This window comes from Cheilinus undulatus, linkage group 20 (assembly GCF_018320785.1).
Source record: "Cheilinus undulatus linkage group 20, ASM1832078v1, whole genome shotgun sequence".
Taxonomy (NCBI): Eukaryota; Metazoa; Chordata; class Actinopteri; order Labriformes; family Labridae; genus Cheilinus; species Cheilinus undulatus.
Window position 1 is genome coordinate 6,546,529 of NC_054884.1, and position 25,281 is coordinate 6,571,809.

A 25,281-nucleotide genomic window follows, 5' to 3' on the forward strand; every position below is an offset into this window, starting at 1 on the left:
CCCATTGGTTGGCCACTTTTTACCAATTTTTGCCCATTTCTGACTTTGTTTAGCCACTTTTTGCCCAATTTTGCCATGTTTTCTCATCCCCTTTAACCCATTTTTTGCCACCTTTTGCCCACTTTTGCCATCTCTATGATCCCCCAGTTGGCTGGGCCCCAGAAAACTCTCCCCTTTCTCCCCTTACTTTGACTGTAACATTCAAAAAGTCTATTTGTATTGGTTTAAATATGGTGTGCCTTGAGATTTTAGCTTAGCCTTAGCTGTGCCTAGGGCGAAAAAGTTTGAAAACCACTGCTCTAAATGATGGAATTAATTAGTGAAGAGAAAAAGAAGATAAATGTTAGCTTTTACAACACAAAGACAAAAGAAGGCAAGTGCTTTTTACAAATGAGAAATTTAAAAAAATATATTGCTTTGTGCTCAAATGTTTTTATTATCAGAATAAAGGTTAAATCACAAATATACACAAATTTTCTCTCACAGTTACACATTTAAAGATGTACATAAACAACGGTAAATATCAACAAGCAAATGGAGGAAAATTAAAGAAATAAAATAATTTAAAGAAAAAGGAAAAAAATAGAACATAAAGAACCAGTCTTACAGAGAGAACTAACTATATGCTGATATTACTGTTGTATCAGTGTGTACATAAATGTCCTCAGAGTCCTGGACAGGATATCTTAGCATCATTAATTCAAGCAATTTAGAGCTCCAAGGAAATCACATCCAGCAATAGAAGAGTCCAGTGATTTATTTTAAGCTCATGTGGAGGTTTGATTGAAAAACTGTCAAAAGGTGTTTGTCATTAATGGGAAAATATTATCTTTAAAAACTCTGAAAACAATAAATTTATAAAGTCGTGCACATCTGTGTGTGAAATTTCTCTGAGGATTTTAAAAATGGTGATATTCATAATTTTGTATGAAAAACAGCTTTTTTTGTGGTGTGAAGGAATTGAAGCTTTCCTCTGTCAGACTAAAATGACAAAAAAATTGACTCCTAGGGGTACATGAAGGCACTCCAAGGGGTATGTGACATTTTAAAATATATGTATGCTATTTAAAAAATAGTATCCAAAGGCCTTTACACAAAAAGGGCAACGTGAATAAATGACACAAAAATGCAAATTTGAAAAAATATTCACCACAGTTTCGCTCTGCAAAATGACGTTTCTGTTGTGGAGGCTTGCATCGACTTGCCAGAGGTTCAGAAAACAAATATTTCGCACAAATTATTCACACAAAAAAAATCGCGTCTGTTGTGCAAGGACCTTTACTTTGGCACAGAGTGCGATGGGTTTTGTTTTATCTTGGTTGTCTTCCATTCTAAATAAATTTTGAGATTATGCTTTTCATTTTGTCTCAGTGCCATGGAGAAGGAAGCACGCTTATGACAAAATGAATCTTTGGTAAAACATTCATGTGACTAATTGATATAAGGCTTTTTGTTAGACCACCTTTCTAGATCCATGCAGATCAGGGGTGTCAAACTCGATCACAGCAGGGGCTGGATTCTGAATTTAGGTCTAACCTGAGAGCCCAACAGGGTCAATATTTAACCGTAAACTGTCAATCTCATTTTCACCAGCAATGAATTATGGGGAAAAACAACACTGATAGTAAGTGACTTTGAGGTTAAAGAAGTCCAAATGATGAATTTGAAGACTCAAAACCTGAGATAAAAGGTCAAACTTGTCAGTTCAAAAGGTCAAATCATGAAATCTTAAGTCAAAATAATGTTTTTAAAGGTAATTATATTAAAAGAAAACTGATATCATAACTTTAAACAGTCAAAATATTAATAAAATCATGTCTATGTCCATTAATGTGCATTGTCCCATGTCACAAATAAATAAATAATAAATTCATTGGTTTAAAATGTGAAAATATGAGATAAAAGTTAGAGTTTGGAGGTGAAAAGGTTAAAAAAAAACTCAGATAAGTCAAAATGATGAGTATAAAAGGTAAAAATATGACTTACACTTTAAATTTATAGTTTTAAAGGTGTAAATATGAGATAAAAAGTCAAAATTATAAAATGAAAAAGTCAGAATTTGAGATATGCTCCAAGTTAGGAATATACAAGGTCAAAACACGAGATTAAAACCACAACGATGAGTTCAAAGGGTCAAAATATGAGATAAAAGTCTCAATTATGAGTATAAAAAGGTCAAAATATGACTTAAAATTTAAATCTATGGATCTAAAAGGTCTAAATATGAGAAATAAGTAAAAGTAAGGGGTTGACAGGGTCAAAACATGAGAAAAATTTGAAATCGAAGTCAATAAAACAGATACAATTCAAAATAATGAGTTTTAAATGTCAAAGTATTACTTTAAATTTAAAATTGTGAATGTAACAGGTGAAAATATGAGATAAAAAGCCAAAACCATACATTTAGTCTTAACTGTGAGATGCAAAGTTATAAATGTTAAATGAAAACACAAATATCTTTTCCCACATTCCTGCCTTTTTAAAATTGTTTTTACTCTTTACTTTTCTAATTTTTATGACTCAACAAGGATTTCAATCATGATGGTTAAGTTCACATTTTTATACTGGAGGAAATCTGTCGACCTCATACTGGTAGACCAGTTATAATAAAAATATGATCAGGTGGGCCGGGTATAATTGTACCAAGGCTGGATTTGGCCCCCGGGCCTTGAGTTTAAAGCCCCTGATGCACATGAAATAACGCAACAATTTAAAATTAACATTGGAAATTTTCTAAATGCCTGAGAAAATATATGCGCACCAAGATACTGAAACATAAAAGCAATTGGGATTGCTGAATTGCTGGATTGCAGTGTTGAATTGCAGTTTCCACAGCCCTAGTTTTAATGTCATTTTTCTGTAAAAATAACCCATATTAACTCTTAGAAAATGCTTGTGGGTTCATCTTTACTGTGGCATTTCTGGACTATTCCATCTCTAAAAATAAATCCTCAAATGCTGCAAGAACCTGAGATACACTGTTATTTCAAACACTTCATATTGACACTGGACCATTTTTAGATTTTTTTTTTTTTTTAACCAAAAGGCAACCAATCTGTGTTTGCAGTTTAGCTCTCTTTATCTGACTGTGTTGATCCTCACTTGTTCATAAAGTCATCAACCTCTAGTCCACGACACATGAGTTATATAAGGTCCAGATTTGAGAGCTTGGCGTTATCAGCCTCTATCTCTGTCGGATTTGCTTCAGACCGGGTGATGTGAGTAAAACAACAGCAATTATATGGATTCTACAGCTGAAAAAAGTCCAGAGATATGAACAGAGCAGGACAAAGGAGCAGATAAAGTCTGTATCACCTCAGAGGATCAGAGACTTTCACCCTGCTCACTCAGACGTTCAGATCCCGGTCTGAGATGCTGCTGCTGCTCTGCCTCGCTGTTCTCTGCCTCTGTGGCGTCTCTCCCTCTGCTGCTGCCCCGGCACGGGACGCTTCAAGACCTGCTTCCACCAGGAACAAGGTGCTGCTGGTCTCCTTCGATGGTTTCCGCTGGGACTATGACCGAGATGTGGACACCCCTAACCTGGATCAGATGGCCCAGGACGGGGTGAAGGCACAATATGTGACACCACCTTTCCTCACCATCACCAGCCCGGCACACTTCACCCTGCTCACAGGTACTCTGAAAGATATCTGGAGGATTTCAGTTATTTTGGCGCACAGAGAAAACTCTTATAAAGTAATTTAAATTAAAGTTTTTATCTTCAGTGCACCAGTTATCAGCCTGCTCCTGTGTGCAAGATAAATAACATGTTCCCACATCATGCACAAAAGATAACTAGTGATAAATAACTTCAGAGTACAAAAGGCAATGCATGCTTTCTTCAACCACATACACTCCTATTAGAGTCAGGTAAAGTTAAAGTAGGCATTCAGTTATATAGTGCTTTTAAAAACTGAATCTGAATCATTATGTGAGCTGTGCACACATTTGTGGTGCATGTTAATATGGATTTAATGTAGGAGAAATAAATAAAAAATAATAAATTATTGGGTCGTACTGGGAAGGTTAAAGAAAATCAATCTCATGTTGTTCTAATCATGCTTGCACACTGACTCCAAAGCTTTCGTCCTTTTTTTTTTTTTCTGAACAGGTTTGATTTTACGTGAATTTTTGCATCAGTCCGTCATTTAGATGGTGGCTGCTGCTGCTTCCTTCTCTTTCTCTCGCCCTCTTTCACACTGAACCCTCACTTTAAAGTGTAAGTTAACCCCCATCTCAGAGCTCACTCATCCACCTTACTTTTCACTGATTCTTGGGAATTTGGATAAAACAGGTTTTAATTTTGAAAATAAAAAGTAAGTTAAATTCCAAAATCTGAAGGTATATCATTACAGACCAAAGTCTTGGCTGTTCAGCAATGTACCGGTGCAACCTCCTCATTTTGTACTTTAGTTTCAAAATAGGTGTTTTTTCCATTTATTACTTTGTTTTTTTCAACACCGTCAGACACAATAAAAAGCAAATTATTTTTTATTTATTTGGTCTAATATGTATTTAGAGTTTTTAAATCATTATCTGGGATTCTTAGTACACATATACACGGTTAAATGTTGAATATTCACTTTAGTTCATTTTTATACTGTTTCACATGTACTACTTTAAAAGATCTAACATCATACAATGTTTACTTTTAGTCTAAATAGAAAAAGTAATGCCTTTTTATTTAACAAACATATTTTAGTATTAAAAGAGACTGTTACTTTAATAACTCAATAGCCATGAAGAAACTTTGTAAGCATATTCATTTAAAACAATTCAAACTCCCTCTGACGGTGGTGACACTAATCTGACTATGGTGACAGTGGCCTCATTACAACGTACAATTCTGAAATGTGTACCACTCAAGTCAATGGCTTCTTGCTGAAAAACTTTATTTAACTATTTGTTGTCCAAAAAATAACAACCCTGAGCGCTGTGATAAACATTTTTCAAGGAATATAAGGTACAATGAAGCAATATCATTATTAAGTACCCCATCCCCATATAATCAAATATCAAATCATCATAGTAAAAAATAAAGTCATTACCAGTAGGAATAATGTACAATGCCACACTGACATCATCTTAAACTGTCATCTAGTGCCCCCTACTCATAAAATAATACATTACATTCTTCTGTAAACTTACAGTGAATGTTAGATTTGGTTAAATGTTGTTGTTGCATAGCCTAAAAGGGATATTGTGTACTATATGCTACGTAGGTAGGTAGTAGGTGCATTATGTGCATCCCAAATGACGTAAGCCAAATGAACATGGCATAATAGTGAAGTGAGAGAGGGAAGGCACACCTCATCCCCTAGGGTGGACGATATGGAAGAAATATAGTAGGAATTACATAAATAAAGATAAAAGAGGTTAATGAAACATTACAGATCATATTGATATTAATTGTGATCAACAATTATATTCTAGCCTCCATTTAGGACCATTTGGAGGTTTTTGTCACCACCGTCAGACAGAAAACCTGATGGTGGTGACGTCTGACGGTGGGTGACAGAAAACCTACTCTTTCACATGATATGCATGAGTTGTTCACATTAGCCATCTTGTTTCCCCTCTGTTAGTAGCTACTTCAGACCTCTTTTTAAAAAGCAAACATTTATCTCATAATCTCTTCAAATATTTTTTATATAGAAGAGACGGTGCTGACATGTTATGGTTGTGACAGTAGCATTGTCCAAAAATATGAACAAGTTTAAGATAAAATATCAAACTTACAGAAGCTTGAGTGATCTTGAAGCATGCAGTAGAGCTGAAGGTTTGAAGGGGTCTTCAGGAAAGTAGTTGATCTTGTAGTTGCCTGATTTTATTGCTTTTTATAAATATCTGACGGTGGTGACCAATATGTGGGACACATTTTGAGCAACCACAAAATAATAGTAAATATTGTTAAAAACCCACAGTTTTTAGTGTTTAATACATGTTATAATGTACTCTTTCATGTGGTAAAGGTATTATTCAAATCAATTATTACTTTTTGTTTTTTTAATCAAGTTGAATGATTATCTCCTATCCGAGGACAACTGGTTTTGTAGGCAATGGGCCAGCATATAATCATTAAATTAATAAAAAATAAAAATAAACCTGAAAAAAAACTTACATTTGTGCAAAGGATCCCCTGATTATAACCTTGATTCTTTTTATTCATGAAAATGTTTTTAATTTCCAACAGAATTAGCACTTTTATTAGTGGGACATGTTTTATCCAAATTCCCAAGAATCAGTGTTTTGAAAAATGAACCAAAAATTGGCAGTTTGGTACCGAGAGAAGGGAGGGAAAGGGATGGGGTTTTCCAGATGAGGCGGGAGTGATGGTGACGTCCCCTTGCCAGAAAGTGACACAGAGTCCCGCAGCACTGCTGCCTCGGAGCGATATTTTGAGGTGGAGGATTTTTCCCCTCCAGAGTCCCCTGAAGCAGGCTGTAGTGTCGTGGTCTTGAGCACTACCTGTTTGGGCCGTTGGCTCCAGCACCGGTGTTACTAAAGCCGGAAGCTCTCGGAGCTGAGGCAGTGCAGGTGCAGGAGAGGACGGGAGTGGTCTCTGAATGGTAAGGCTGGTTAGAGGCGGTAACATTCTACCTTTATATAAAGTTTGTGACGTACGTTACTTATGCTGCGTTCGATTGTACTTGGAACTCGGATAAATCCGACCTCCGAACTGGAAAAGTGCAATAGAACGGCCCTTGAGCTGGGGACTCCAACTCTGGATTTCGGGTAGGATCCAAGCAGCCCGAGTTGGTCGGAACGACTTGGCAAAATGGCGTTGCACACAGTGAGAGGTGAACAGTCACTTTCTCCTCAACATTTACTTTTATGTGTTGTCTAATTTAGCATTTGTGTTACTACAGTACAGGCCTCTGCACAGCTCGCTTTGATGCCCGTATAAGTTCAATGACGCACATAGGATTCCCCTCACTGGTGCGTTCAAGTCATACTTACAGCCAGTGGCGTGCACAGATAGACTCTAGGTGGTGCTACAGCACCTGCCCATTGCCCTCTGGACCAAGCAAGTGCCCTTTTAAAAATTCGTTTTTGTTGTTTTTGTTGTTTTTTACAGTGTAATGTGTGTGGCCCATGTTGACATGATCATCTATAACCTAACAGGGTCACCTTTTTAACCATAAACTGTCAACCTTGTTTCACAAGTAATAAAATATGAAAAAAAAAAAACTTAGCACTGATGATAAACTATTTTGACATTTAAAAAGTTAAAAAGAAAAGTTTAAAGGCTAACAATCTGAGAAACGAAAACTTAATAGTTCAAAAAGGTAAAACCATGTAATTGGAAAAATATTTTTTTATGGCAAATATATTAGAAAGAAGTCAAATCATGAGTTTAAAAGGTCAAAAGATGAAATAAAATTTGTAATCATGAAATTAAAGTCAAAATGCGATTCAAAATTTTAAATTGTGAGTCTAAAAGGTCAAACTCTGGGATTATGAAGTCAAAGTTTGGAGTTGAAAATATGAGGTGAAATACAAAATAATTGGTTAAAAAGGTCAAAATATCATTTAAAAATTAGAGTTATAAATCTTAAAGCTCAAAATATTATATGAGAAGTGAAAATTACGAGTTGAAATACTCATCAAACTCATCAAATACACAATCGAACAACTCCAAAACGCTCTCGTGGACAAGTTGTGACCTGCACATTCACCACGCTATGAAATAATCATGGAACATTACGAGATGGAGATGTTCTAAAGCTAAATACAAAGCACTCCAGACACGGCTGCTGCACTGTGTCACTCCGCCCAGTGGTTTACTCAAGAAATAGTTCCGAGTATTTGCTTCATGTGTCATAATGTTACACAATTATACGTTATTATTTCATAGCGTGGTGAATGTGCAGGTCACAACTTGTCCACGAGAGCGCTTTGGAGTTGTTGGATTGTGTATTTGATGAGTTTGATGAGGGAAAGCCGTCTGCTTACATTGAGTTGGCACAGCAGGTCTGAACTCAGAAGCGCCTATCTAAAAATAGCTTGCACCAACAACTAAAGGTAACAAACCTATTACTAAGACTATAGGAATTATGGCAATGGGCGAATTTGCCAAAATGTTGAAGTATCCCTTTAACCATTAAATAACAAAAGAAGAAGAAAACATTGGTGGCAGGTGGCAACACATATCGCTTTACTGAGTGGAGGGATGTGCACTACCAAATATTTGAAATATTTTACCTTTCCCAAAAAAGTCCAGTAGAAGCATCATATTCTCTCCATGCACTTCAGTGCATATTTTCATGTCAAACATGAAAGTTTCCTCTCTGCTTTCTTGATCTTCTTATCTATCTGAACTTTTGTCTCCAGGTCGTTACATTGAGAATCACGGCGTCATCCATAACTTGTGGTTCAACACCACCACTCAGGAGAAGAAGCAGTACTATCAGACCCAGTTTGTTGATTCCTACTGGGACAATGGAAGCCTGCCCATCTGGATAACAGCACAGAGACAGGTTAGTGAGGTTTATATCTGTCTACATATGTACTGTATTCCTGTCTATGTCTCTACAGAATCACAAGGATTTATCCTCATGTATCTGTTTTATTCCTCCAGGGTCTGAAGGCAGGCTCTCTGCATTTTCCTGGCACAGCAGCCACCTACAGAAACGAGACTGTCAAGATTCAACAGGTAGAGCCCTTTCTCTACGATCACTCCAATGAGACAGACTGGAGGAAGAACATCGACAAGGTGGTTGGAGAGTGGTTCCACCAACAAGACCTGGACTTTGTCTCCTTGTACTTTGGAGAACCAGATAAAGTAGGCCACAGATTTGGACCAGATTCCCCAGAGCGCAGAGAGATGGTCAAACAAGTGGACCGTACCGTGGGCTACTTGCGAGAAAAGGTCCAACAACACGGCCTCACAGACAAGCTCAACATCATCATCACCGCCGACCACGGGATGACCACAGTCCTACGAGGTGGAACGGTCAATGAGATCATGCTCTCTAAGATCCCCGGCTTCAGCTTCAGAGACATCAAGTTTCATCTGGTGGACTACGGCCCCGCTGGGATGTTGCTTCCTAAAGAGGGGAAGCTGGAGAAGGTGTACCAGGCTCTGAAGGGGGGACACCCTCACCTTCATGTGTACAAGAAGGAGGAGATGCCAGCCAGACTACACTACAGTAACCATCCTCGACTCCTGCCCATCATCCTCTATGCTGATCCTGGTTATGTTATCAATGGGGTGAGTGAAAGCACAGCACGTTTTTGGCTTAGGTCTCAGTTTTCTTTGTCATCAGATGAAAAGTCTTGTAGCAAAAAACCCTTGAGTTTTCACTTTTTTATAATCAAAATACAGGTGCATCTTGAAAAAGTAATGTCAAATCTATTTTTTGTCAGTTATTTCAGTCCTGGAAAGAGCTCTAATCAGCCATTTAACTTAGAACACCTGCAAAGGTTTCCTGAGCCTTTATTCTCTCAATCTAATTAAGTTCACACAACCACAGTCATGGGGAAGACTGCTGACTTGATTATTGCCCCGATGACAATCACTGTCAACCTCCACAAGGAGGATAAGCCACAGATGGTCAGTGCTGAAAGAGCAGGCTGTTCTCAGAGGCTGAATCAAAGCATATTCATAGAAAGTTGACTGGAAGGGATGTGTGGTAAGAAAAGGTGTGCAAGCAACAGCACTGATTTTACCCTCTAATTTTACAGGCCTTACATGTCTGGCTTCCAAGAAGCATCCTCACAGCATGATGCTGCCACCACAAAGCACCATTTTGATCTCATTAGACCAAAAAAACTTTCTTCCACTTGACCATGGAGTCTCCCACATGTTTTTTGGAGAACTCGAGACCAGACTTATAACAAGCAACAGTTGTTTGATGCAGGCTCTAATCTCGTCTGCTGAAGCTTGGAACTTCTTCAGAGTAGTCATAGGTGTCTTGGTGGCCTCTGTCAGTAGTCTCCTTCTTGCACGCTCATTCAGTTTGAGGACGGCCTGATCTAGGTAGATTTACACATGTGCCATATTCCTTCCATTTCTTGATGATAAATTTAACTGAACTCTGGGGGATTTTCCTTACCATGGATTTTTTGTATCCCTCCCTGACTTAAACTTTTCAATAACCTTTTCTCTGAATTGCTTAGTGTTCCTTTGTCTTTTGGGTGAAATGGTAGCCAGGAATACTGATTAACCAGTGACTGGACCCTCTAGACTTTGTCTTTATACTACAGTCAATTGAGACACATTCACAGCACTCATGTGATCCCCATTTCAGTAATTGTGAGACTACTGGCACCAATTGGCTGGACTTCTGTTGAATTAGGTCATTCTCTTTAAAGAGGGTGAAAAATTAATGCAATCAAATATTTTACCTCATATATTTTTATTTAATTGACATTACTGTGTAGAAAGCTGTTTTCAGTAAGACATTAGGTATTTTTTGGTATTTTTTTGTAAAAAGAATAGATATATATATATATGGACCATGGTTTATTTCTAAAACAAATAAAATGGTAAAACATCAAAGTGGGTAAATACTTTTATCAGCACTGTAAATATAATCTTACAATTCATAGAGAGATGGAAAAAAAACAAAGCCTTTGATCCACCCTGCAAAGATTCATACCTCTTCCAGTGTTTTAAGACTGAAAAAACCTACTTCCTGTTACATGGCGAACAAAATATTGCCATGACTAATTTTTCTGATGTGACCTCAGCTTAGGCTGAGATTTTTACCTTTCCGCAAACATGATAAATCCCCGCATTTGTCATAGTTATTACGTTTGTAATAGAAAATGCTATTACATCTGTGGGAAAATTATGAAGTTTGTTGAATTATTACATTAAAAAAATTGCAGATTTTTCTAATGTTTTGGTATTGTTACATTTGAGGGCAGTGATGTTTGCTGGTGTAACACTGCCTCCAGATCAGCCAATAGAAAAAAAACAGCTACAGTAGCATGGTTTAATATGACTATACATAGTTTAACACAATAAGTCAATTTAAATACTTTATAGTTATTCATTGAGAATTGGATCTGGATTAATCAGCAACACCAGAATTCTCTGCAGACCTAAAGACCTAAGACTTTTTCTAATTTCAGGATAATTATAGAATAATTTGATCTGAAATACCTCCTTTTCATAGCTGACCCTTTATTTTTTTCCACACAGTTCTTTCCTTTTCAGACCCACAAAGGAGAGCACGGCTTTGACAACTTGGTGATGGATATGAAGCCGTTCTTCAGGGCTGTGGGTCCCGATTTCCAGAAAAACCTGCAGTTTGGACCCTTTGAGACGGTTAATGTGTACCCACTGATGTGCCATCTATTAGGAATAAAACCTGAGATCAATGACGGACATTTGGACAACACCAAAGGCATGCTGATCTCCACAAACCCAGAGGGAGACAGCAATGGTAAGAAGTGTCATAAGCGTACACTGTATGTGTCTTTTTTATGGTACTTTCTGATAAAGGGAACAGCTGACGCACCAATCACATTCAGCCATCATGTGCACAGGTGTTCAAAGATAAGTCTAGTATCTCTGGCCTGACAGGACTCAGCTATATCCTAGCCTGGTTTGACTCCTGCCAACATTTTCTGGTCCTGCAATATATGCATGCAATGGATCCAGTGTGTCAGGTTAGACTTTCCTCCTCGCCATAATATAGGGAGATAGTGTGCACTGTATTTGTACCAGCAATCCAATAGAACCCAGCAGAAAGGGGGAATATCGCCACCTACTGTAGCAGAGTTGGTCATTCTTCTGTCAATAAAATGATTATCTTAAAGCACTTTTGCACTGAGATATCCTGCTGAGCTATTAATGTGCATTTAAATATACTCACCTTGACTACATCATGTTTAGTGTGGAAATAAATCATAAAAATGCTGAAACTGAACCGTTTATTTAAGGCTGTCTGATGCAACAATTACCTGATAAAGTTAAGTATAAAGGTTAGCTATCAGTAAAAGTTATTTAAATCATTTCTGATCATGCATTTTTTAAGTTTGGTGCAAAACATTTCTATAACGATAAATTATACAGCTTTATTTTGATTACAAAATAACATTTTACTAAAACATGCATCAATAAAACCATCCATAAAGCTGCTGATATCCAATAAAACCCAAACATAATGACTTATATTGGCTGATAAGGAAATGATGACCATATGATGATCTTTAGACTTGATGCTGAGTCATCACTTCTGCTAGAATGAGACATCATGGAGCTGTAATTTATTATGGTAATAATATATAAAGTGAGACTGTGTGCAGGAAAGATGACTAAACCTACATTATGATAACCACTGCTGAAGTGCATGGCTTTAATATGTAGATCTGATGACAGTTCTTGTTAATTTGACCATCTTTATTAATGCCATTTCTTTAAAGAATACCATCATCTTCGTCCGTCTGCTCTGTGAGTCTCTCCACTTTGCTGTTTTATTCAGTTAACTCTTTCCTTGCTGAGACTTTCTTGTTTTTTTTCAGTTGTAGATACCCAGTACCAGGTTTTTATCGGCCTCTCAGCAGTGGCCGGGTTTTTGGTGTTGGTGTTCTTAGTGACCGTTTCACACGCCTGGTGTAAAAGGAGAAGAACAACGAACAGGTAAGATACTTTTATCATTTGTCCTTTGTTATCATCCCCCTGGTAATGATGTCTTATTCACCGTTACAATGCTAGAGTTTCTATTTTCTGACTAATTCCTCTTCCCTGTTGACTCCTCCCTCAGCTACGACACCAAACAAACGGCTGCTGAAAAGAAGAAAGACACCAAGCAGACCAGCTTTTAGGAACTGAGATGTTTTTTAAACCCTTTTTCTTTATTAAATAAGTGTAAATCTGTGTGGGGTCTGAATATAATAATTTATAAACTTGTTTTAATATTTTAAATGTTTCACCTATTAAAATGGCTCATGTAGCTCAAGATTTTCTATTTATATTCTCAAAGATTACATTCTGAATGTGAATTAAACTTTTATTTTATGAAGTCAGATGAATGTGCATTCCTTCAGTATGAATTTTTACTTTACTTAAATGTATAATCTAGATCTGAGTACCAGAGTTTTCTTTTAAAGTTGTACAGCAGTTGCTGAATTCAGAGTTTGCTTTCAATCGGCTTTGTCACGACCTTTAACCTAACCTTGCAAAGCCAACAGATTGTCCAGATTCATCGTCCGCCATCAGGTGGCTCTATCTTGCAAAGCTTCAAGCTGATAGGCCTGTTCCTGGTCAGAGAATGACCATGAACACCCAATCAGAGTCATCTAAGGCCCAGGCATGCCCATCCAGTGAAAACCCAGTAAATGCCCCCCAGTTCTGATTTATTGATGAAATCAACGCATTGGGGCAAGAATCTTAGGGAGCAGTCAGGTCATTTTGGAGCTTGAAAGTATGTCAAGCTTGTATCAGGGTCTGATGTTGAACTTAGTATTCGTACCACTTTTAAATCACAATTTAATCACTTATCACAACTGTTCTTGCTTATTTTGTGACTGTTTACCATTTAGCCAATTTTTTCCACTTTTGAGTAGTTTTTTGTTTTACTACTTTACCTGGACATTTTTGCAACTTTGAATTCATTTTTACCACATTTCAAACATTTCGATTTAAACCCATTTTACCACTTTTTAACTGCTTTTCATCTTTTTCACCAATTTCACCACTTCAGACCCACTTTTGCTATTCTTAGCCACTTTTAACCCCTTTTCACTACTGTTTTCGCTCATTTTTCTACTTTTTTAGACTTTTAGAACATTTTTCCTTTTTTTTTTTTAACTGCTCTACCTGGCTGTTTTTGCATCTTTCTTAACCAGTCTAACCTTTTCTTTTCCATTTTTTGGCCATTGCCACCTTTATCCTGTTTTTACCTCTTGCCTCTCTTTCCCCTTCTTTTTCCACCAAAGGTTAAGTTATCTGATGACTCTTTACAGTGTTGTCTTTTCAAAGTAGACAGTCAGCAACAGGGAAAACATACTATTAATATTCAGTGAAAGGATCTGGTTTCAGGTGAGCTGCCCATGCCCTCTGCTCTCATCCAGCTTCATGATAAAATGGTAATACAGTTGCAAGAAAAAGTATGTGAACCCTTTGGGATTTCTTGGATTTCTGCATAAATTGGTCATAAAATGTGTTCTGATCTTCATCTAAGTCACAACAATAGACAAACACAGTCTGCTTAAACTAATACTGCACAAAAAATGATATGTTTTCATGTTTTATTGAACAAAACATGTAAACATTCACAGTGCAGGGTGGAAAAAGTATGTGAACCCATAGGCTAATGACTGGTTGACCCTCCTTTGGCAGCAATAACCTCAACCAAACATTTCCTGTAGTTGCAGATCAGACCTGCACAACGATCAGGAGGAATTTTGGACCATTCCTCCTTACAAAACTGTTTCAGTTAAGCAATATTATTCGGATGTCTGGTGTGCATTGCTCTCTTGAGGTCACGCCACAGCATCTCAATCGGGTTGAGGTCAGGACTCTGACTGGGCCACTCCAGAAGGTGTATTTTCTTCTGTCAAAGCCATTCTGTTGTTGATTTACTTCTATGGTCGTTGTCCTGTTGCATCACCCATCCTCTGTTGAGCTTCAGTTGGTGGACAGATGGTCTTAAGTTTTCCTGTAAAATGTCTTGATAAATTTGGAATTCATTTTTCCGTCAATGACAGCAATCCATCCAGGCCCTGAGGCAGCAAAGCAGCCCTAAACCATGATGGACCCTCCACCATATTTCACAGTTGGGATGAGGTTTTGATGTTGGTTTGCTTTGCTTTTTTTTTCTCCACACATAGCGTTGTGTGTTCCTTCCAAACAACTCAATTTTGGTTTCATCTGTGGACAGAATATTTTGCCAGTAGTGCTGTGGAACATCCAGGTGCTCTTTTGTAAACTTCAAATGTGCAGCAATGTTGTTTTTGCACAGCAGTGGCTTCCTCCGTGGTGTCCTCCCATGAACTCCATTCTTTTTTAATGTTTTACTTATTGTAGATTTGTCAACACAAAAGTTGGCATGTGCCAGAGATTTCTGTAAGTCTTCAGCTGACACTAGGATTCTTCTTCACCTCATTGAGCATTCTGCTCTGTGCTCTTGCAGTCATCTTTACAGGATGACCACGCCTAGGGAGAGTAGCAACAGTGCTGAACCTTCTCCATTTGTTGGCAGTATGTCTCATCGTGGACACATGAACATCAAGGCTTTTAGAGATACTTTGTAACCCTTTCCAGCTTAAGGCAAGTCAACAATTTTTGATCGTAGGTCTTCTGAGAGCTCTTTTGTGCCAGGCATGGTTCACATCAGGCAATGCTTCTTGAGAACAGCAAACTCAAAACTGGTGTGTGTTTTTATAGGGCAGGGCAGCTTTAACCAACCAGGTTGGCTGACTCCTGGCTCCAATTAGCTCTTGGAGAAGTCATTGGCCTATGGGTTCACATACTTTTTTAACCCTGCACTATGAATGTTTACATGTTTTGTTCAAGAAAAACATGAAAACATATCATTTTTTTTTGTGCAGTATTAGTTTAAGCAGAGAGTGTTTGTCTATTGTTGTGACTTAGATGAAGATCAGAACACATTTTATGACCAATTTATGCAGAAAAAGGGTTCACATACTTTTACTTGCAACTGTATAATAAGCATATAAACATCCATTATTACAGGAAATTATCTGAAGATGATGATACAACAACGATCAAACATCAAGCAACCTCCAAATCTGACTAAATGAAGCCACGGTAGGCCATAGCCAGCCTATTGAAACAGGTGGGAGTGTCCATCTATCCATGGGGGTCGTGGGGGGGTGGAGCCTATCCCAGCAGTCACTGGGCAAGAGGCGGGGTACACCCTAGACTGGTTGCCAGTTAATCATAGAGCGAACTGGGGATTTCTTTTTTTCCCCCTAAAACTAGAAACCTTATTTTTAGTGTCTCCTGTCATTTTTTTAGAATTTATTCTGACCTTCTAATTAGAGGGGTAAACGGGAGTGCAGTGGGCGGTTTTACTCAGGACTAGCTGTTACCGCTGAACTACATAAACTTATAACTATCGCCTTGAATAATGAATTACAACATACAAGTTTAAGTATGTAAAACATCTTTTAAACACCAGTTCCAAAAAAGTTGGGCCACTGTGTAAAATGTAAAAAAAAACAATGCATTTATTTTCAAATCTCATAAACTTACATTTTATTCTTAATGGAACATAAACAACATATCAGATGTTGAAACTGAGACATTTTAACATTTCATAAAAACTATTAGCTCATTTCGAATTTGAGCGTAGCAACACATCCCAAAAAAGTAGTGCAGGGCAAAAAAGCCTGGAAAAGTAAAAACAGCCACTAAAATAACCTTGAGTAACATGAAGAATTTAGTAACGCTGGGAAGAGGTTTACCAATCTGGAAATACACAGCAAAAATTGGGGAACAATTCCAGAAAAATAGAGAACAAATGGGGATGACTGTCTTATTGAAAATGATTCAGGAGGAAGAATTGTAAAACAAAGTTGGGTGCTTTACAGGGGGAAATCATGTCTAGGGCTGGGCAATTAATCGCAAATGAGATTAAATTGCAATATGGCCTGTTGCAATTTTCAAATCGCAGATATTGCAATAATGTGTCAAAATACAAGTTCAATACAATTTTTTGCAGCAGAGATTTCATGCTCTACACATTATGCATACATTCAAATGACTGTTTTTGGAATAGTCTACAAACATCCTACCTTTCCTGTACATGTATTATATCTTAAACAAGAAAAAAAAGCATCCCCTTCAGTATTGCAATTGCAACTGAACCAAAACTGCAATTAGATATTTTTTCAAATAATTCATCCCTAGTTTTATTTATCTAACGTTGTGGTGGTTATAATATAGAATGGTTTATTGCTTGTGTTTGCTGAACAATCCATAAGATGAGGACCCTAAAAATATTTGCATATTAAATCGCAATCACAATACTGGGGGAAAAAAATCGCAATTAGATTATTTTTGTAAATCGTTCAGCCCTCATCATGTCCAATATAAGAGAAGCCAGGCACTTTAAACAAGAAAAAAGAGAGGAAAAAAAGAAGGGATGTACTTACAAAGTCTTCATTAGATTACATATGGCAGGCAGGCACAAGAATCAGGGAGTGAAGAAGCCAGGTGAGAGTCTTCCACCAGGGCTCACTAATCAGTCGGTTTTTCTGCTATTTTCTTTTTTTTTTTTTTAAAGTTCCTCAATGTGTAATTAAAAAGGCTTTGAATACCCCATCATCTACAGTGCAAAATATCATCAAAAGATTCAGAGAATCTGCAGAAATCTCTGTGAGCAAGGATAAAGGCCAAAGGTCAGTATTGGAGGCTCATGATCCTGGGGCCTTCTAAAGAGGAGAGGGACCCTCCAGTGTATTATAATTACACAGTTCAAAAGCCTGCACCTCTGATGGTATAGGGTTGCATTAGTGCCTGTGGTGTGGGCAGCTTACACATCTGGAAAGGAACTATCAATGTTAAAAGTAGATAGAGGTTTTAGAGCAACATATGCTAGGAAATGAAAGACCCAGCAAAAAAGACCCAGGACTGTTGAGCAGCTAGAATCCTACATCAGACAAGAATGGGACAACATTCCTCTTCCAATACTCCAACAACTGTTCTCATCACTTCCCAGATATTTACAGACTGTTGTTAAAAAAAAGGGGGTGCTACACAATGGTAAGCATGGCCCTGTCCCTACTTTTTTTAGATGCTTCTCTGCCGTCAAATTTAAAATGTGTTAATATTTTTCATGAAATGGAAAAATGTGTCAGTTTCAACTTCTGTTATGTTCTATTCTGAGTAAAATATGGGTTTACAAGATCTGACAATAATTGCATTACATTACATTTTACACAGTGCCCCAACTTTTTTGGAAATTGGTGTTTTAAGCACAGAAATGCTTTTTCTAGCTTGTTGATTCCTCCAAATACCTCTGAACTCTCTTTGATTTTTGTGCATCTTCTATCATCCTGTGTCTGTGCATGCTGCAGGTTCAGAGGGTTCTGAGTTATTCTCAGCTATCTCTCTATCACCATAATAAAGGCATAAAGCTGGCCTGTGTTTATGATTGGATGGGTGGAGACCAATTTCCAACACAAACACTAATGAGAAGTCTGGTCAACAACATTGTGCAACAGTCTAATAATTCCAGAGGGAACAGCAGAGGAACATTAGGGTCTTCTTAAAGCAGACATTGATGAAAAAAGTCTGAATGAAGTAAGAATCTGAGTCTTTTTTGAGATCATTACAACCACGACTAAACTCTCCGCCATGCTGCTGCTCTGCCTTGCTCTCCTTGGCCTCACTGCTGCTGCCCCACGGAGGGACTCTGCTTTAACACAGTCCACCAGGAACAAGCTGCTGCTCATCTCCTTCGACGGTTTCCGCTGGGACTATGACCAATATGTGGAAACCCCCAACCTGGATAAGATGGCTCGGGATGGGGTGAAGGCAGAGTACGTCATACCACCTTTTCTCACCATTACCAGCCCCTCTCACTTCACAATGCTCACAGGTAAACAGTAAACTACAAGTATGTATCATAGTCTTTGTTTGCTTGATAATGCCCAAAAATTCTGCCTTTTCTCTGGGGATTGTAGTGGAATTATCACAAGTATAGTTTAATGAAACACACTAGTATATCTTGATTTTTAGACCTCTGTAAAATGCACAAATGTTTCTTTGCTATCAGCGAACTGGAGAAGTTTTTCAGCCATATCGGAAGTAGTGCCGCTGTTTTGAAATCAAAACTGGGATTGTTTTGATTTATTCTTAAGCTGGAGCAGCCGTCTCTAGATATTAAAGCTAAACAACCCAGAGAATCTAGCTGGGACTGAAGCCCAGGGCCTGTACTTTCATGAGGGCCTTACCCACAATTTCCATGTACGAAGACTGCGCGGCGCACTGAATCGCTGCTAGTTTGCTCTGACCGAAAGCGAGCAACTTTGCCGACTGGAAGCGTGTCTAGAGCAGTGCGCAGCACACCCCAGAGATCATGGAGAACTGCGAACTCACGCAGGAATAGTATGTTTATAGTACCTTTTGCTAAATGTCCTTTAAAGTCAACTTTTCCTCGTCAATGGCGCCGTTGTGGCTCTGTGACCCACTGACCTCCTGATGAGCCTTTGCTTTCGCTGCAGGATGAGACGTAATGTTGATATAGTGATGATTTACAAGCTGGAGTCCGTGCATTGTGTTTTGACATGGTTTGGCAGTGTCAGCGCTGGAAATAGAGCTGCAGCGTATTCCCAAGCACAGTGGAGTGGGGATTTAGGGACGTGCAGCTGCCAGACTAGAGCCGTGAAACTGCTCTGATAGACTAGAGAGGGAGTGATTTGCTCCACAGTACGATTCACCAGTGGATTGTGGCGCGGTTGCTGTATGCAGAAATTGGAGGTTATATCTGAGAGATGTAAACTGTGGCCAACACAGCTAACACACCAATGGTAACAGGGCTTGATGTGAACACCCAATGCTCTGTGCTTCCCTCTAAAGGCCCATTTATGCTCAACGTTAAATATGGACCCAGATACGGATGGAGCCTTCTGTCCGTGCTCCGCGTTCATTTTGTCCGTATTTCTGCACGTTTCCATAAAGCTTACGGATACGGGCCAAATGGAGCAGTACCATCGGAAACTGTGGGGGCAGTGTGGCTGTTACTACCAGATTAGTAGCTCTAGTGAGACACGAAGAAGAAATAACAATGGCGGAACTTTTTGAGGAAAAGTTGTGCGAGTTGGTCAGAAACGCTGCCTCCATTTTTGTCTTTAAGCAAGAGGTACATTATCAATTCTTCCTCCACAGTCACCATGTTTGTTTTTGAGTTTGTTTTTGTCATAAACTTTTATCTCTGGGCTGCCCCCCCCGTGGATTGGTTAACATCAATGCCAACGTAAAGGACGCATGGAAGTATGTGAGCAGTGACGGTAACATCGTTTGAAAAGGACGTATACATTTTCGTACGTAAAGGGAGTATAAATGGGCCTTAAGGCTACGTTCACACTGCAGTTAAAAGTGACCTGAATATGATTTTATTTTCTGACAGTGTGAACAGTCATAAAAGTCACATTGAATCTGACCTTGTCGAATCAGATTCAGGCCACTGTACTCGGCTGTTAGCACTTGCGTTTGGGATAGATTATTGTTTCAACGAGGCTGATATACACAAAAATGGGGGTAAATGCCAAGTGGCTCAGTCTTTCACTGCGCTTGTTTGTCTTTGTGCAGACACTCAGTGGCTTTCATGCCGTATAAACGGAGACAAACATGCAAACAGACAACAAAATGGTGACAGTGTACATTCTTTACTTCTATCTGCAGAAAAGAAAAAGATTCATCACAGACCTGAGATCTTATTTATAAAAGTAGCGTACACACAAAACAGGGCCTGAAATTGGCGTACGCCACTTTTCACTCAAAGTCTGTCATCTATTAAAAAAAAAAAAAAAAAAAAAAAAAATAGAATGGCCGTCTGAGGCGGCAGACCCACGCCTAAGCAGCGCCACCGAGGAACTGATGCTCCCATTGATTACTATGGTGTTCAAAATTTTGAAGTCCGAGAAAAACTGAACGGGTGTGCGGATCATCACCAAAATCTAATCGATTCTTCCCTGTCACTATCCCAACATTCCCTGAAAGTTTGGGGAAGATCTGACTTTCCGTTCTGGAGTTATCTTGTACATATACAAACAAACGAACAAAGAAAGAAAGAAAGGAAAGATACAGAATCCTTTACATAACTCCCTGCCGATTTCATCAGCGTGGGTAAAAAAAAAAAAAAAACAGACCTGATGGTAAAATGTGTGCACTTAGCTAACTCTGACCTGTGTGTACGGACATTTTGAAGGCAGAGGGAAATTGGCGACACACATGCGAGGTGCTGAATTAAGACCAGATTTATATGATGTTATCACAGAGTGTAATTTTTGATTGATTCGTTATCAAGTCAGATTGATAGAGAAAGTCAAAACATTGATCTACACTGTCATATTTAAGCTCTGCTTTTATTTTGAAAATCCTCCTGAACCCTGTTGACAGTTTCTGCCTTGCAGCACGCCCCTAATAAACTTGCGGTAGCAGCAGCTGCTAACAGTTAGGCTGTCTTGGCTGTGTTGACGTATTTCAATCAGAGGCTAGACCTACCATTTCTGCATTTTTTTATCCCAATACAAGTGTCTTATGAGAGTGTTCAAGGATAAAAACCACTCTCCCCTTATTATGTCTGAAGTAGCAGAAGTGATGTCTGATACAGGCCATGTGGATTAACAGAGCAAGAAAGTAGTCTGCTTTTTCACGTTAGATTTATATTGATAATATAAGCTGTCTGTTGTCAACATAGTTCAAGCAGAACTCGCTGCTGTTGGGCTTCCTACTTGGATTAAGATTGCTTCTTTTTGCCTATTGACTGGGTTGCACCTTAACCTGTCCCACACTGGAAGTCGGTTTAGTTCAGTTGGTGGAGTAGGGCCCATGTACTGAGGCTACAGTCTTTTTCGGCTTTCTAGCAGGTCTGACTTTTGGTCTTGTCCCTTTTGGGTGCATGCCCCTACTCTTTGGATGCTTTGGACAAATAAAGACATGTCTGATACATAAATTAAAATTATAACCGTTTCTGAACATGTTATTTTCCTTTTAACAGGACGCCATGTTGAGAATCACGGCGTCATCCACAACATCTGGTTCAACACGACCACTCAGGAGAAGAAGCAGTACTACCAGACCCAGTTTGTTGATTCCTACTGGGACAATGGGAGCTTGCCTATCTGGATAACAGCTCAGAGACAGGTTCTTATCATACATCTGCTTTCTTTTTAAATATATATCGTGTTACCTTGCTTTTGACTATTCTGAATAAAGCCATCCTATTATTTCAGGGTCTGAAGGCAGGCTCACTACATTTTCCTGGCACTGCACCCGAGTACGAAGGAGAGAACGTGATGTTCAAGCAGGTGGAGCCTCCTTTTTATGAATTCTCTAACGAGACAGAATGGCGGCTGAATGTAGACAAGGTGATTGGAGAGTGGTTCCACCAACAAGACGTGGACTTTGTCTCTTTGTACTTTGGAGAACCAGACATATCAGGGCACAACTACGGACCTGACTCTGCAGAGGTCAGAGAGATGGTCAAACAAGTGGACCGTACTGTGGGCTACCTGCGAGAAAAGGTCCAACAACACGGCCTTACAGACAAGCTCAACATCATCATCACTGCAGATCACGGGATGAATGAGATCTTCCGTGGTGGAGATGTTCAGAAGATCATCCTCTCCAAGATCCCTGGCTTCAGTTTCAAGGATATCCAGTTCCAGCTGTTGGATTATGGTCCTGTTGGGATGCTGCTTCCTAAAGAGGGGAAGCTGGAGACTGTGTACCAGGCTCTGAAGGGGGGGCATCCTCACCTTCATGTGTACAAGAAGGAGGAGATGCCAGCTAGACTACACTACAGTAACCATCCTCGACTCCTGCCACTGATCCTCATCGCCGATCCAGGATACATTGTCAACGGGGTAAGAGATTACACAGTTAGAGAAAACAGTGGAATGAATATTCAAATTTGAGTTGTCCCTTGATTGGAGTCCACCCATGGTAAATTGAGTTAATTGGACATGATTTGGAAAGGCACAGCCCTCTCTAACAAAGGCCTCACAGCTGACAATGCATAACAGAGCAAAACCCAAGCAAGGCCAAATGAACTGCCTGTAGAGCTCAGAGACAGGATTGTTGACAGGGTGTGTCATATTATGTGGAGGCTATGTATATTCCTCCAAGCTAGCAGCTCTGATTGAAGCTTTGGCTTCTTTACCATGTCATTTCAGGCTTTTTCTTCTCAGTTTCCTGCTCTGTGCACTGTCCTGTTAAATTAATACTTTAAAGCCAGGAAACATCACCGTTAACCAGTGGTGGGCTGATATTACAGCGACCACTATGTACCTACTGAGCTTTTATCCTGCTACATGGACCCTTGGTATAAAGACAGACTTAGCATTAGAATTTCTAACACTGGTTTCATTTCTCTTTTATCCTCTTTAAGATAAAGTCAATAATTCCCCCAACTTCTGATTTCTTTGTGTTACAGTTTCTACCTCTGAACTCCAACAAAGGAGAGCACGGCTTTGATAATGAAGTGGAGAATATGAGGGCGTTCTTCAGGGCGGTGGGACCGGACTTCCAGGTAGATAAGACAGTTGGACCCCTGGAGATGGTTGATCTGTACCCACTGATGTGCCATCTGCTGGGGATAGAACCAGAGGTTCATGACGGACACCTGAAGAACACTGAGCTCATGCTGGCTCCTGAGAAAGACAAAGGAGGAGACAGTGGCAGTAAGTTAAAAATGCACTATCTCTGGTGCTTCTGTGTAGATCAAATTGCCAATATGTCCTGTTTCTTCAGAGCTCAATCATCCAATCCACCAACCACCAAACAAGAGTCAACAGCAGAATAAGCTGTTTGGCATTAGCAGAAAAGATAATGCAAATTTTTCATGGGTGCAACCCACATTCTCAGCTCTGCTGCTCATCCCACAAATGCATGGTCCCTTCAAATATGGCGCTGTTTAAAAGTGAAATAAACAGGCTTTTCAATGGTACAAGATGCCTTTTTGTCTAACTAACCCAATACTGATCATGACAGCCTTAGTACAAACACCAAATAACAAAAAATAATACTTAGAAACATGCGAGGTACTTAAACCTTTGTAGAAGCTGTGAGTAATCATAAAACCCTTTGAACCAGTCTCCATAACAAGTGAACTCAGTCTCACATGGATAACATTTATTACAGGACTTCTCTGATATCACAAAGACTGGTTTTTATTATCTAACAGCAGTAAAGTCCTATCTTATCACAGAGGTCACTGTCAATTCTCACATCTCTGAACTTTAAATATGTAAAGCTACACTTTTACTTACTTCTCACCTGCTGGTCGTTTCATGACTTTGCTTGTTTTCCATTTGTTCCAGAGACAGATTCTCGAAAGGAGGTGTTGATCGGCCTGTCAGCAGTGGTCGGCTTTCTCAGCCTGGTGTTCATCATCACCTTGTCCTACAGCATGTGCAAAGGGAGCGGCAAAAAACGCAAAGAGAAGGCCAGCAAAAAAGACAGTAATGGGAAAAGTGAATCAAAGTTCTAAGTTAAAGACAGAAGGAAATGAGAGTTAAAATGTTATTTATTTCAAAGGAGAGTGACTAATGTATCTTAAAAATGTAAAAATCACAACCAAGATCCCTCAGCTATTTATGTCCAGACCTGATGTAAAAATACTTCTTCTTTTGTGTTTAATCATACAAAATTAGATAAGGCTCAAGGATAATGTGTCTGCAACTTTTAAAGCAACTAGCAGAGCAAAAACATAACGTCACGTTGTTAAATGTCTGCTTTTAGAGTTATGAAATGTAGAAAGGTAGATTCAGTGTCTTCAGCTTTTCTCTATCATTGTCCATCTCTCTGCATCATTCTGATGTTCACTCTGAACTTAAGTACATTGTCTTTACCATGTCTGCTTGTCTAAATGCATAGGTTGCTGCCATGTTTGGCCGGTTAGATATTTGCATTAATGAGCAGTTGAACTGCTGTACCTAATAAAGTGGCTGCTTGAACCCCTTATGGAAATGAGAAGTTGCAAGGTAAAATAGGGATTAGATCCTGTTAAATAAGGAATCTGGTATTAGACTGTTGGTGGTGAGTCGCAACTTATCACACAGAAATTTCAGAATTTAATTTTTTTATTTCATGCCGCTCATAAAAAGCTCCTCAGACTGACCATTTCAGAGACTGATAAATTCACGTTCACCATAAGAGAGTTTCTAAAAAATGTGTGCATTTCCACTGTATTACCATCAGGTGGTGCTAAACTAAAGGATAACATTATGGCTCTACAGAGCTGGTTATACAGAAAAGCATCTGAGACATAAAGTATGTCTGAAAATGTGTAGAATGACCATTTGAGTCGATTCATTCAAGATTTTGATAATCAAATTCAGTGCACAATATGTAATTTATTCTGTAATAGCATGCAAACAAAGCCACATATTGCAATGCAATCATTTTGTGTGGAAAGTGTGATTTTTAAGCTCTCTTTCAGTTTTTGTTTGATGTCAGTAGGCCAAGTTAAACAGGAAACATGACCATTTGAATTTGACATAAAATGTGATTTTGCACATGGGGTGCAGTGTTTCATGCTGTACAGGATTGGCACTAGTTTTTTTCATAACTTTGGTGTTTTATGGCATTGTTTAAAAAGAAAAATATCTCCTTGTATTTTCACTATCTGC

General features: G+C 38.8%; 2 protein-coding genes across 2 annotated transcripts; both read left to right on the forward strand.

Annotated features, from left to right (window-relative positions):
* Nucleotides 1–1,015: 1,015 nt before the first annotated feature.
* Nucleotides 1,016–12,780, forward strand: LOC121528548 (ectonucleotide pyrophosphatase/phosphodiesterase family member 7-like). Its single transcript, XM_041816057.1, has 7 exons — nucleotides 1,016–1,033; nucleotides 3,352–3,634; nucleotides 8,335–8,480; nucleotides 8,582–9,214; nucleotides 11,153–11,396; nucleotides 12,478–12,595; nucleotides 12,720–12,780. Exons 1-7 carry the CDS (start codon nucleotides 1,016–1,018, stop codon nucleotides 12,778–12,780), a joined length of 1,503 nt encoding a protein of 500 aa, XP_041671991.1.
* A 5,500-nt stretch (nucleotides 12,781–18,280) lies between these two features.
* On the forward strand, nucleotides 18,281–24,140 carry LOC121528549 (ectonucleotide pyrophosphatase/phosphodiesterase family member 7-like). The gene is made up of 5 exons (XM_041816059.1): nucleotides 18,281–18,524; nucleotides 21,648–21,793; nucleotides 21,883–22,515; nucleotides 23,085–23,331; nucleotides 23,971–24,140. The coding sequence occupies exons 1-5, from the start codon at nucleotides 18,281–18,283 to the stop codon at nucleotides 24,138–24,140; spliced, it is 1,440 nt and encodes a 479-aa protein (XP_041671993.1).
* The last annotated feature ends 1,141 nt before the right edge of the window (nucleotides 24,141–25,281 follow it).